The following is a 15,510-nucleotide window of genomic DNA, read 5'->3' as shown; positions in this document are numbered from 1 at the left end:
CCCTCTTCACCCACGACTGCACTCCTATACATGGTACCAACACCATTTTTAAGTTTGCAGACGACACAGCGGTGGTGGGCCTCATCAAAAACAATGATGAGTTGGCCTATAGGGAGGAGGTCCAGCACTTGGTGGCGTGGTGCGCCGACAACAACCTGACTCTCAACACAAGAAAAACAAGGAGCTCATCGTGGACTTCAGAAGACTAGAGCCAGTGCTCACTCCCCCGTCTATATCAACGGGACGGAGGTTGAGTGTGTCTCCAGCTTAAAATTCCAGTCAGTCCACATCTCAGACCTCTCTTGGAACCTCAGCACCTCATCAGTGGTCAAGAAGGCTCACCAGAGGAGACTGAGGAAATCCAATCTCCTCAGATTCGGATGAACTTTTGTCGGTACCTCATAGAAAAGATACTCAGCTATTGCATCACAGTCTGGTATGGCGACTGCACTGCCTCAGACCGGAAAGCACTGCAGAAGATGGGAAAAACCGCCCATCACATCACTGGTACACCACTCCCTGTAATTGAGTATCCATCACAGGCGGTGTCTGAGGAAGGCACGCAGCATCCCTATCATCTCTCATCCCAATCATGGACTGTTTGCCCTCCTGCCCTCCGGGAGAGACAGCAACTCTGTGCCACGTTGACAGCCCCCCCACCCTTCTATATAAACTCTGACTCCATTGCCTACACCCGGTTACCCATACTGTAGGACTCTGAACTCTGTTGCCTATATTCAATGTATACCTAATAATACTAATAATAATAACTTCATTTTATATAGCACCTTTCAGAAAATCTTTATTTGCCTAATTGAATGCATTAAGAATTTGTCTTATTGACGATGGTATACTATATAATATATATAGGATATAAATGAACAACTTAAGAGCTTCCACAGTATGACTGCCACACACGGCACAATGATAACAGGGCCTCACATACAGTGTACACGGACAGCGCCACAAACAGTAGACTAAACCGGTGGTTCTCAACGTGGGGTTCGGGGCCCCCCAGGGGGTGCTTGAGGAGGTTTCAGCGGATCCCCGTACAAACTGAGAATGGTTTAATTAATTCAATTAATTCCACAATTTCATTCCCTAGTAGTTAGCCTGAATATACTGTATATAGACCATTGCACTTCCGCATTACATTGAGCTCATGGGAGAGAGAGCGGGGGGAGAAAATGTATGAATGTGGATGACAGCCTTGACATTAAGTGGATGTAGTTACGGCTGTGGGGTTGCTGGACACATGATCCAATATATTTTTATGCGCTGATTGATAAACCTAGATCTCTGGACAATCCAGAGAGACTCCGTGGGCAATCTGCGCATGCAGAGTTGGGAAGTAGGTGCGAAAAAGTGACTATAGCTCGGCCGAGAAACTGCCGATCGACTTGGGATTGGTCTCTCCGTGTTCAGGAGACTCATGCATATAAAAGTCCATTGGATTATATCTCCAGCTCCCCCACAGCCGTAGCTACAACCACTTAATGTCAAGGCTCTCATCCACATTCATTAATTTCCTCCCCCCCGCTCTCTCTCCCATGATTTCAGAATACCGCAAGTGTTGCAGTGGTCTATAAGAGTGACTATTTTGATCGGTTTCACTTCCTCCAGCGTTATCTCCTCAGCAACAGCAGGCAGTTGTGGAATTCTGGACTTAATCAGATCTAACAACAAATATCTTCTCGGATGGGAGGTCGCTGAGACGATGTGTTATGAAATGAGGGGTCCCTGAGATGATGTGTTATGAAATGAGGGGTCCCTGAGACGATGTGTTATGAAATGAGGGGTCCCTGAGATGATGTGTTATGAAATGAGGATGAGGGGTCCCTGAGATGATGTGTTATGAAATGAGGGGTCCATGGTCCTAATGTGTATCAACGTGGGGCTCCTCAACACAGAACCACGGGCCTAAACCCACTGTTGACCTGCTCCTGCACTATAATCACTTTACCCATCACATGCACTATTATGCACCATCACTTTACCTGACCACCATGCATGCTTCACTTTACTGTATACTCTACTGTTTACTTTTATACATTATTATTATTATTATTATACATTATTTTATCTAGGTATTCTAAGTGTCTTATGATGATGACTGTGATGATGATGATTTATGTGTGTTTTTATTTGATTGCCCTGTACTGTCTCTGAACACAGACAATTTGGTTGTATAATGTAACTCGCTCATTATACAATGACAACAAAACCGAATTGAATTGAATTCTATTTCAGAGACGGCGGTGAGATTCGACGGTGGAGGCTACCTGCGCTACCTTCACCGAGCGGACGAAGACAGCCAGAACTTCAGACTGGCGCTGAGCTTCAGGACCTTCCAGGAGCAGGGGCTCATCATGGCCACCAATGGCTCCGACTGGGGGACCTTACAGGTACTGGAGGCCTCTGAATAAGCCGTCCACTCTCTGGACTGTGGAGGGATATATACCCTGAGTAAGGATGTACTCAGTCAGATGTAGACTTAGTTAACACAGGTTTATTTAGCTCAGAGTATCAAGTACAAATAGGAGAGTCATTGTTGGATGACTCCAGGAGAGACTTGATTTGATTTTATCTTTATTGTATCTCGAACAACCATAAACACACACATTTGTAATAACAAAAAAAAATTATAAATAAATAAAATAAAATATATCTTCCTAGACATGGAAGCAATAATCAACATAGCTCAAGACAAATGGTTTTGTTGGAGAAGGGACAGAAAGAAGCTAAGCGTATCTGGTCCTGCCCCTCACACACAGGCCTACTATCCCCCCAAAGAGCTCCTCCAATCCAGTAAAAGCTAGGTCTTTATAGTGAGAGGAAAGGGGTTGTGCCCAGGTCAAAGGGGTTGTGCCCAGGTCAAAGGGGTTGTGCCCAGGTCAAAGGGGTTGTGCCCAGGTCAAAGGGGTTGTGCCCAGGTCAAAGGGGTTGTGCCCAGGTCAAAGGGGTTGTGCCCAGATCTGGTTGGGGAAGTGAACGAGGGAGGAGGGGTGAGTTAGGAGGGGTGTGGTATGGTCTGGTCTGCCCAGGTGGGACTGAGAAGGGGGATGGATGACGGGATGGTGGGCTAGGAGGGGGAGGAGTGGGTAGACGTGAGGGGGAATGGTAGACAATGGGAGACGTGTATTTGAGGTACAGTAAGAGCCAGGCGCCCTTTCACCAGAGGACCTAATCAAGCAAAGTGTCAAGTTTTACTTTACACAATAGGAACGTGATGAAAGCCATTGAAACAGTTTAACTGCGTGTGCAGAGAACATTTTGCCTCTTCATTATGCCAGGTAGTAGTGATGCAAACTGCACACAAACGATTTCAAATGTTTCTGTAAGACAGCATTTATTTGGCTGATGTAATGATCTATATTCCTATCCTAGGAAATCACCTTCCAACATTTTAGAAAATGTTGCAATTCTCAACCCTTCCGGGTTAAAACTAATTTGAAATTGTATCACTTGTGCTTCTAACAGTAACTGTGAAGGATTACAGACAACTGTAATCCGATTACTGTGTAAGCACTATTGTAATCCTGTCACATGTAATCCATTACTTCCCAATCCAATTTACAGCAGAGCAGATACACTGTTCCAAAACACACCTAATTATCTCTGTCTGATATACAATGCCAGAAGATCATTATAAGTATAAGCACCACTTCACCTTGTCAACTCCTCCTATGAAACTCTTCTAATTATGTTAAATGATGTCTGAGTTCATAGTCAGTCTCAAAGGTAACTGACCAAAACAGACATATTATTTATTTATCTTTAGTCTGAGTCATGCTGATGGATGAGAGCGGTGCTGACGCATCTATTAGCAAATATTACAGGGTAGTGGTGCTATTTAAGTGTTTTCGTTTTTTATTTATAGATCAGTTTATTATTGCCACTTCCTTTTCCACTTTGATTACCGCCTCCAATTCCGACACGACACCCGTCTCTGGGGTAATATCCTGCCAACGTCAATAACATTTGTGATTCCACATCCACCACAGGTAGAAACGCTGTGGAAAGCTTATGTGAAGAGGAAGTTTATTGGTTTTGTTTATTAAAGAGGGAGTTTGTTTTAGTTTAAAGAGGGAGTTTTTTGGTTGTGTAGTTTAAACATGGAGTTTATTGGTTGTGTAGTTTAAAGGGGTAGTTTGTTGTCATTTAAAGAGGACGTTTAAAAGAGGGAGTTTATTGGTTGTGTAGTAAATAGCGTCAAACTCGCAAGTCGTCAAGTATACAGTAGACACAGAAGAAAACAAAGCAATGCAATCTATGATGAATTGATTGCTGAGTGAACGTAGTGTCAAAATGCAGTAGCACTAGATTAGTCGATCAGTAACGATTGACTAAATGGTGGCTCCGACGACAGTAGGGACTAGGATATGCAAATTAGCACAACAATGATTATTATATCTATTATATCGATGTCGTCTGCCATTCTGAATGGCTTGTTCCACCAGGGAGGGTTCTCGTCGCAGCTGAACTGCAGACACTAGATGCACGTTTAATGCCCTCAGTGTCCGGATGACCCCTCGGTCATGGAAACAATGCAAAACACAGGGCAAGGCAGTTTTTTGGAACGGGGGACCTTGAAATGCAGCTTACGATGGCATGGGATTCATCTGGGAATCCACTGGAGCTCACAGCCCCGGTGCCCTTATTCAGCATACTGAATGTGCCAATGGCCTTTTCCGATCCTGTACAGAAACCGCAGGAGAAAAGTTACGTGGGACCTAATGGGGGAAGGGAGTTCGGCAATGCCCCTTTTTCACATCGACCATAGCTGATAGAAAGTTCCAGGAAGCTCATGGGAAAAGGGAATTTTATTGGCCCAGGTATCAACGTATGAATATAATTATGAATCGACAAGTCTAGATTATGAATATTCATAATTACATACTTGGTTCTACACAAGATTTTCCACCTTATCTTTATCTTTTTTTACCTTTGTGAGGGTGTAGGAAAAAGTCACCCTTAATCATGGCATTACAGTTAACACAGTTATTCCAGAGCAGAGTTCCCTGGGGGGTTGAGGTGGCCAAGTATCTCTCCGACTATCGGCACGTTTATCAGCAAAATTGTTGAAAAATCATGTCCCACTGCGACATGAAAGGGCGTGCTGGTGTTTCTTTACAATGTGCTTGATAGACTGAGAGTGAGGCGGACTGATGCTGACGGAGACCAGAAGGCTGAAACGTGCTGGCTTACTGTCTGCCGCCGCTACGCATTAAAGAAAAGCTATTTAGTCGTTATACCAATTCCTTTCCTGGTCGTTGCGCGCATTACCCCACTGTCTGCCTGGGGAGGGTGTACAGTACATGCCGACTCCGATACATGTGGAGTCGCCAGCCGCTTCTTTTCACCTGACAGCGAGGAGTTTCACTGGGCGAACGTAACATGTGCAGAGGAGGAGTCGCTGTTTGCAACGACCAGGATACATACCCCACCGACTCCCCACCCGCTAACACTGCTAATTGTGTTAGTAGGGACGACTGACCAAGCCGGAGGTACCGCTGACAGCTGGATTCGATCCCCCAGAGTCTCTGCGGTGGTAGGCGAGTGCTTGGTCGCCTACGCTACCCAGCCGCCTGTGAGCGCTGTCTTTTCTGATGAAATGTTCTCGGCAGCCATGGAATGAAGGGGGCTTTCGGCAGCAGCATCGATGCCCATTGTTGTCCTGCATCAACCGGAGCTGCTCTGGGAAAACACCTTAGGGATTTAATAGCGAGGAGGGATTTCATTGGCTGGGGTACTGAACTACGCACGTTTCAAGTTTGTTTTTATTTGCCACGTATAAGGTACATGTACATTACAGTGAAATGCTTGGTTCTGTATGAGCCCCTGAGAATGTGCTTCATACAGTAAAAAAAGTAAGTAAAAGAGGAATAACACTATACAATACAATATACAATACAATATACAAACTAAAGTACAACCTAAGTACAATGAAGTAAAAACTATGATTATGAAATGAGGTATGAATGTAGTGCAAATATCTTTAATAAATAGATAAATATAATGTAGTGTTAAAGTGTCTAAAATTAGTGTTTGTTTGAAGTGAGTGTGAGTATGTGGATGTGTGTGCAATGAGTGTATGTGGATGGGTTGATGTTACATAGAGTCATTGAGCATCCTGATGGCCTGGGGATAGAAGCTCCTTCTGAGTCTCTCTGTACTGACCATGAAACTCTGGTAGCGCTTGCCTGACCACAGCAGTGCAAAGAGGCAGTTGTTTGGGTGACTAGAGTTTTTGGTTATTCTCTTAGCTTTGGCTTGCAGTTGGTTATCTTGTGTAAAAGTCACACGAGGATCTCCGGCTGCCTACGGTCCTGATATAGGCTGGTGCCAAGTCTGACAGATTATCACATGGAAAAGCATATCATCCATGCCTCATCGCTTATCTCTGTGTAGCCGAATGTTTGATGTATTCGCGTATTCTGAGTGCCTGATTGCAGAGACAGTGTTAATCCAAAAAGGACATTCCTGAACAGATTACGTGTGGCCAACGATGCCGGTTTGTTATCATATTATTTAACCCTGATCTTTTGATCGATACCCATTTTAACCCATGGTTGTGGGGAGAGTGTCCTGGCTACGCGTGCGTGGACTGACGTAATGCACCCTCTCTCGTCAAATCCATACTGTGTGTGTGTGTGTGTGGGGGGGGTATAGAACCGACTCTCTTGACATCATAACAGAAAGCCTTGCAGATTCATACATTTGGCTTCTTTTTCTATACTGCTGAGGGAAAGAACGATCCATCACGGTGCCGCTCTGCACGCTCCACCGCGGGACATTAAAGAGGTAGCTAGGAGTTTAAACAGAATCACCAAGCATTGGATTCTTTGAGAGACATGAATAATTCTCTAAACAGATAAAGAAAAAAACACCCGATCTGGACTTGAAACGCCGCCTAACGTCTCCCCCCCCTGTGTATTATTCTCATCTGCGTGACATCCTCGTGCACCCCCTGATAGAATATTCAGTTATCATCGTGCTCGGGAACATCGGAAATGACGTTCGCTTTTCTTCCCTGTGTTCTACCTCTCGGGCTCCCGGCTCACATGTGTCCCGGCCCCCTGACGGTTTGATTGTTTGAGCGAAATCGCTTCGGACTGAATCGCTAATCTCTTAAGCATCGGACGGCAGGCCGCCACGCAGTTGTGCACACGTTTGCGGCACTTTGCTCCCGTCTTGTCGGCTCCGGGCTGCGTTTTTTGGCCGATCGACAAATACATTGTTGGAAAGTTGAATTTGCACGCCTTTCGATCGTCACCACACTCAACCCTATTGCGTGATTCCATTCTCGAGTTACAAGACTAAACATCCGGCGAGCGTCATTTGACAAGCCGTTCCCACGAGTGACCGCTTCCGGTTGTGAACGGTGACAGAACTGACCAGTCACCGCCGCTGATGGCGAAAATTATTGACCACCGTTGTAGCCAAGCAGCGTCTTTACGTGCAGCACTTCCCACCTCCTCCTCCAAACGCCAAACGCCATAAACGATCCCAGACGGGCGCTGAGAGTGGGGGAAGGTGACACAAGAAGTCCATTGTTTTGACTAGAGCATCGAAATGAATGGCCATTTTGGATTATCATGCCGAATCTGTACTGGTACACACATTACAAAAACCTTTGTAAAACATACATTTTCTTTGGGATTTCTTTAAACTTTGGACCTGTACTACATAAGACTTCAGGCTATGGAGCCATTATGTTTTCCACCTCCTACCTCTCAGCTGGAACTTAAAAACAGGCATCTGGCAACCAGGAACAAGTACTCACAGACATGTGAGTACAAAATTTTTTTTTACTTCAGTGTGTTCAAACCTCTGTTACTCTATTTCATTAGCACTCAAAGTGATTTGTTTTTATTGTGTAAGAAACGTCAGAATGTTACCTTTCAAAAAGAGACCGGACTCATGCATGTGCTATAAGTATAAAGTATAATAAATAGCAGATTACTTCGTAAATGACTTTGGTATATGCAATCGTCAAAAAACTCAAATAAACTAGCCCCATTTTTGCCTGATGCTTAAGAGATCTGAGATGTCCCCCGTCTAGTTTGGGCTTGTGAGAGACTTCCTCCGAGACGCTACAGTAAGCTAGTATTTACGTGCGTCACTTCCCACCTCCTCCTCCTCCAAACGCCAAACGCCAGCGCGTCGCCTCGGTATTCCCGGGTTAAGAGAGGGCACGTCTCCGAGAGGAAGGAGTTAAATTGCAAACGAAGTCCATCCCTCCTCGTCTCTGCTCTTAATACTTTTTCATGTCTCCATCTTCATCTCGCTCTTTAAAGTCGTCCCCTTTGAAATGGAAATTGTGTCAATTTGAACAGAAAAGCACGGACGCCGGGAGACAAGGTGACTTGTGAGTAAAAGCAAACGCCACGTCCTGTCTGAGTGACAGCTCAGATCTAAAGTGATCAAGGGGGAGCCGGCTACCAGACATGACGGGACACGGTAAGAGCGTCAGAGCCAGTCAGAGCGTACACATTGATCCTAGCATAATTCTTTTTTCGTTTCTTTTTTAATTTTCACTGCAGTAACGTTACTTAAAACAGCAGGGCTCTGGTGTTTCAAGTGCTCTGTTTCTCCAGAACAGCACAGCAAGCTGTTCCCAGACCGGCTATAGTCTGCCAACAGTCTTCTGTGTGAGAACCAGCGCCATTATTACTGGAAGATAATGAGTGAGGCTTTAATCCTAACTGAGTTACAACACAGGCCTAATGCATTTAGTGCTTTACTGGGGTGTGTGTGTGTGTGTGTGTGTGTGTGTGTGTGTGTGTGTGTGTGTGTGTGTGTGTGTGTGTGTGTGTGTGTGTGTGTGTGTGTGTGTGTGTGTGTGTGTGTGTGTGTGTGTGTGTGTGTGTGTGTGTGTGTGTGTGTGTGTGTGTGTGTGTGTGTGTGTGTGTGTGTGTGTGTGTGTGTGTGTGTGTGTGTGTGTGTGTGTGTGTGTATATGCCTGTTTGCACAGGACACATCTCTATGTTTGTGTCCTAGAGGTGTCACCCCAGGTGTCATGTTCAGCTGTGACCTGGTTTACAAGAAAAACACTGCCAGGCAGGGTCATAGTTGCAAAGCATTCACACAAGGACTGAACTGGTGCCATGCCTGTGTGCTGCCACTAGGGGCAGTGTTGTGGCTAACTGTGAGTGAATGAAAGACTGGGTTACAAACATCAGACCAGTCACTAAATCTCAAGTCCCCACTGTTCGAGTCCGAGTCCAAGTCCGAGTCACCAAAGAAGAGCCTGAGTCAGAGTCGAGTCCCCATTGTCTGAGTCTGAGTCCAAGTCATCAAGGTTGAGTCCACTCCACAGATGTCTGTTGAAGTTTGAGGTTGTCCCGGTTTTCTCTTCAATAGTCTTCAATAGTCTGCACCTTCCGCGTCCGAATGCAGTCAATGATCAAGTCCAAGTCCAAGTCATCAGTGCTCAAGTCCAAGTCGAGTCACGAGTCCTGAAAACAGTCTACAGTACTACAACACTGCCTCAGACACAAAGATTGAAATCCTTCAAAACGTCCAAAGTATACCAAGGCATCCAGCCTGAGCACAGGAACTAAAAGCAGGGTTCCCCAATTCATTACTAACGCTATAGGGACTTTAAGTACCATCTTATCTTGAGACCACACCCCATAGACACCAAATCTACTGTAGGAGACCACACCCCATAGACACCAAATCTACTGTAGGAGACCACACCCCATAGACACCAAATCTACTGTAGGAGACCACACCCCATAGACACCAAATCTACTGTAGGAGACCACACCCCATAGACACCAAATCTACTGTAGGAGACCACACCCCATAGACACCAAATCTAGGAGACCATGCCCCATAGACACCAAATCTAGGAGACCATGCCCCATAGACACCAAATCTAGGAGACCATGCCCCATAGACACCAAATCTAGGAGACCACTCCCCATAGACACCAAATCTAGGAGACCACACCCCATAGACACCAAATCTAGGAGACCACACCCCATAGACACCAAATCTAGGAGACCATGTCCCATAGAACCCAGAACGAACATGAATGTATACCGTCATTGATCCATGCATGCGTTTTTATTATACTGTCATCCATGATATATATGAAACAAATATATATATACATACATATTTCAAGGACATCAAAAAAAGATCCTTGCAAAGTTTACTTTTTAAAGAGCGTTACTGTTGTATTACAAGTTAAAGACAAAAGAAAAGATTTAATTTCATTTCAGATGTCATATCACACTGTAATTTGTACTGGAAAATAATTCTGGATCATACTGGATTTAAATACTACAAACAAGAAAATACCCTGTGAAAGTGACAGTGTACGAAAATGAGCACCAGTGATAAATCGACACGCTGCGTAGAAGACAAGAGTCCAGCGTTTTTCTTTATATAGCATTAAAACAAGTGAGGCCCCTGTATCCACCAGGCTTCTCTGACATGACGAGGGGAAAATGGAGCCGGATGCTTTTTAACAAGTCCCCCTGGGGAACAGCAAGGTACAGACCCCCTGTAACCTCTTGTCTGATCACAGCTGAATGAAGGAGGAGGCTGCCAGGCTGGACCGCAGCCATAAAGAAAATTGCTCTTGTGATTCAGTTTGGAGGGGCAGACAGACTCACAAAATCTTCCACGAGGTGAGAAACGGCACAGCTCCTGCGGGACTCCTTGGCTTCGTCTGTTATTCAGAGGGGCGACGAATTAATAGCTATGGTATAGCTTCTTCAGAAAATAGAATCATAGAAACAAGACTAATACTAAACAGGGTTATAGATTTAGAATAGCAGACATAAAAGAGGTAATTTCAGCTGAATTCAACGGTCCTTCGTTTTAGAACAGACTCCCGTCTCCTGACAACAGGTTGTAGCCTATAGATCCAAAGGGTTTTAATGACATTCACTCTGTAAACACAAATATTATTGCCTTGTGTTAGCAAAAAACGGCCAACGTCTTTTTTGTCATGGATATTTAATAAAAACATGCAGGCCATCCAGGGCACTTTATCAATCATACCTGATTGATAAAGTGCCCTGGATGTCCTGCATGTTTGTATTATTCACAGGGGTGTGTAATAAAGGTACAGTTACATCTGCAGAGAGACTTCAGAAACTAGAAAAGTGTAGTGTTTTTTGATTGGTTATTACCTGTTCCACCCGATGGGACCGGATCCGGTCCCAAAACGGCATCTGGTCATAAATCAATATTTTTCAGTGTTGCAAAAAAAATTACGTTTTTAAAATCCAACGTAAATACTGAGCAGTCTCGACATTAGAACACACTCGACAGAACCAAGTTGTCTGTGTCACTCTGAGAGATTATTTGTATCCTGTGAACCGATTCTACCGCGACTGCTATGCTGAATAAATCAACTGGAGAAATCTGAAAACCATTGAATTTCAGCCTGTATCCAGGGTCTACTTTCTTGCCCTGAAATTGGTCATTCTATCCTTGTCGTTTACAAAGTCATAGCTGATTTGTATACTTCAAAAGAGAAGGAGAAAAGTTACGAGCAAATCTCATCGTAACTCCACTTACGAGCTAAGATTTTGGCATTCTCAAACTGCTCCTTTTTGGGGATTTGCTCGTAGCTAAGAGTAGGATTTACAAGTGCAGAAAAACAGCCGTGGATAGGACAGACTATTGTGTTCACAGACATAAAAGAGGTCATTTCAGCTGAGTTCAACGGTCCTTCGTTTTAGAACAGACTCCCGTCTCCTGACAACAGGTTGTAGCCTATAGATCCAAAGGGTTTTAATGACATTCACTCTGTAAACACAAATATTATTGCCTTGTGTTAGCAAAAAACGTCTTTTTTGTCATGGATATTTAATAAAAACATGCAGGCCATCCAGGGCACTTTATCAATCATACCTGATTGATAAAGTGCCCTGGATGTCCTGCATGTTTGTATTATTCACAGGGGTGTGTAATAAAGGTACAGTTACATCTGCAGAGAGACTTCAGAAACTAGAAAAGTGTAGTGTTTTTTGATTGGTTATTACCTGTTCCACCCGACGGGACCGGATCCGGTCCCAAAACGGCATCTGGTCATAAGATTTTAAAATCCAACGTATTCAAGTATTAACATCACTAACATCACAAAAGCATGTAGAATGTATATTATCATCAATACGTTAGTTTAGCAATAGGTTAAAAGTGCCATTAGATAGTTTTAACTTCTCAATTTGCTGAAGACTATTGCAAGACGGCGACCATTTTGGAAGATTTGAACCATGGGAATTGTAGTTTTTTTGTGGCCATTTTGTCGAGGGCATGCATACTGTAGCTGTGGATCAGCGTTGGAATTTTTGCGAACTACACTTCCTGCCAGATTCTGTGGGGTTCAAAGTTCAGCGTTCTGAATGAATTATATCAATAACTCTTATTATTCGGGATAATAAGCCACAAAAGGTAACGTTTTTGACAAATATTGAAACACAGTTAGTTTCTCCTCCCTATTGTTAGCATGTAGCAACAATTAGATCTGAAATTAGTTTAAAAATGGTTGCACTATGGTGAAAATAAAAGAAAACAGTAAATTACAGTAGATATCATTATCTATTCTTATGCACGCCTGGTGATACTAAATCCAAATTGAACTCAGGCATTTGAAAGATATATATATATATATATATATATATATATATATATATATATATATATATATATATATATATATATATATATATATATATATATATATATATATACATATATTATATACATATATTATCTTTCAAATATATATGTTCAAATATATATATGTGCGAATTGGCTATAATAAGGTAATTTATAAACATAATATTCTATATTCTATAATAATATTTCAAATTGCATTGGTCCTAATGGGAGAATTCAGTACTGTATCTATAGAACCTTCGGTTTAATCATCTTCCCTTTATTAATTTCCTTAGATTTTTTTACACATGATCTCATGAGGGTACTGAACGAGATCAGTGGCAGTTTTTTAAGTTTGGTCATTATTATAATGGTGTTATTCACTGTCAAAGATGCAAAGAAAAATCATAATCCGTATTCTCCTTTGTTTCATCACAATTTAAGCAAGCCTAGTAATAGATGCAATATTTCTGACACTGTGAATACATTCCCTGAGGTCCATAGATGTCCCTAGATACCAAGAATATGCAAATGGGCCTTGTAGAAGTGGAGCAATATTCCATTTACCTAGGTATATATTTTAGGCGAAAATATTCCACGGGTGGAACAGGTTAATGGTTATTAAACAGTAAACAGCACAAATTGTTATTAAGAAGCAATATGAACAGAATGCCAGACAAAGATGTCGATTGTAAGAGCTCTGAGAAGCGTTCACCCCAATCAATACTGACTGACCAAGCCGGAACCTGACTTCATCAGGCAGATCACAAACCAGTTATAATGTAATTAACAATTGAGTGAGGAACACACACACACACACACACACACACACACACACACACACACACACACACACACACACACACACACACACACACACACACACACACACACACACACACACACACACACACACACTAGACTCAGGTGACACCCACTTAGACACACACACACGGAACTAAAACGATTGAAGACCCACACACCGGTGGAACAAGATTACACTCCACACAGGAGCCAGAATGAGTGAATTACCATGTTAATGTCTAGAACGAAAGTCAGCCTTTGTGATCAAATAAATGTATTGTCATTATGCTATGTGGACCAGTCGACTCGAGTACCAGGTACGGGGGTCGAGAAAGTGTTTAAATACTGAGCAGTCTCGACATTAGAACACACTCGACAGAACCAAGTTGTCTGTGTCACTCTGAGAGATTATTTGTATCCTGTGAACCGATTCTTCCGCGACTGCTATGCTGAATAAATCAACTGGAGAAATCTGAAAACCATTGAATTTCAGCCTGTATCCAGGGTCTACTTTCTTGCCCTGAAATTGGTCATTCTATCCTTGTCGTTTACAAAGTCATAGCTGATTTGTATACTTCAAAAGAGAAGGAGAAAAGTTACGAGCAAATCTCATCGTAACTCCACTTACGAGCTAAGATTTTGGCATTCTCAAACTGCTCCTTTTTGGGGATTTGCTCGTAGCTAAGAGTAGGATTTACAAGTGCAGAAAAGCAGCCGTGGATAGGACAGACTATTGTGTTCACATCGATTCTACAGATATCCTCGGATCTAAATAATTACATTAAAAAGATATACAATATTTGTATCCTTAACAATTACGTTTTACATTTATAATCATGACTCAACGAGGCATCGTGATGTCTGAAAATAAATAAAAGCACTACATGTGCATGTGCGCATCAAGGCACCCTCCCCAGATGCGTTTCCATATCAACAGCATCTCCCTCCTGTGCTTTGCGATACTTTTTTTGGAGCCCATTTCTTATTCACTCCAGCCACTGTGCGCTCCTCTCCTGACACCACGTTAAACTCACCTGTTATCTCGTCCCATGACGCTTTTCTTGGGGTGGCCTTGTACCCATATTGACACTACTAAATAAGATGTCACGCTAAGATGCCATGTTCTACAGTATGACTTACTACTATAGGGTCTTTATACCTGTATCACTGTACATACTACAACTCTGTACATGCATCTGATGAGCACTATTTCTCTGTAGTATTTCTATTTTTTTATACCCAGTTTAATCACCTGTGCATTGTACTTTACTGTTACATTTGTACTCTGGTTAGATGCCAAACTTATTTTCTTGTATTGCACTTGCTTATAATATAATGACAATATATTTGAATCTAATCGAATCTAATTGTTTTTGCACTTCCTGTGGAATATTTCCCCCCACTACCAGACATTAAGCAATCGAGATGTGGGGAATTCACGGGGGTCAGCACAACCACAGTGCAATGCTTATAGCCTCTCCCTCATAAGGAGCTGGCGGGGCATTTCTGTATGTAGATTCAGTTGTAGGAGAATGTGCTTTCAGTGAATGAGTGATGTTCTTCATTCAGGGGATCGCAGCTGCGGTCACTTTGGACCTTTTCATGCATTCACGTATCCGGAGGAGATCTATCGTGAGTTTCCTCTTATGAACTTCTTACGAGGTTATTTACGGGGAAACTTACGAGAATGTTCGAGAATGAGGTCCAATGAACAAAATATTATGCCTAAACACACATTCCTGAAAATCCTGAAAACCCCTTAACCACCACACACAAACCCCTTATCCACCACACACAAACCCCTTACCCACCACACACAAACCCCTTATCCACCACACACAAATCCCTTACCCACCAGAAACCCTTACCCACCAGAAACCCTTAACCACCACTCAGAAACCCTTACCCACCACACACAAACCATTTCCCACCACACACAAAACTGTTCTTCGCCACTTCAAGTTCAAGTTTCAAGTTTCTTTAATAGTTGTCATACAGAAGTACAGAATACTTTTATACAAAATGCTTCTTACTGTTACGCTCCAGAGACTGTGCAAGACAAGATAAGATAAGTATGAA

General features: G+C 42.9%; 1 protein-coding gene across 1 annotated transcript in view; it reads left to right on the top strand.

Annotated features, from left to right (window-relative positions):
- Positions 1-15,510, top strand: part of fat2 (FAT atypical cadherin 2) — a 217,034-nt gene that overhangs the window by 149,929 nt on the left and 51,595 nt on the right. The window contains 1 exon segment of the mRNA XM_084332130.1: positions 2,251-2,405. Coding sequence (XP_084188256.1) covers positions 2,251-2,405 — 155 coding nt within the window.

The sequence above is a fragment of the Notolepis coatsorum genome (assembly GCF_963971535.1).
Source record: "Notolepis coatsorum genome assembly, chromosome: 16".
NCBI lineage: Eukaryota > Metazoa > Chordata > Actinopteri > Aulopiformes > Paralepididae > Notolepis > Notolepis coatsorum.
The sequence above is the reverse complement of the archived record's forward strand: the minus strand, read 5'-3'. Positions and strand labels throughout refer to the sequence as shown.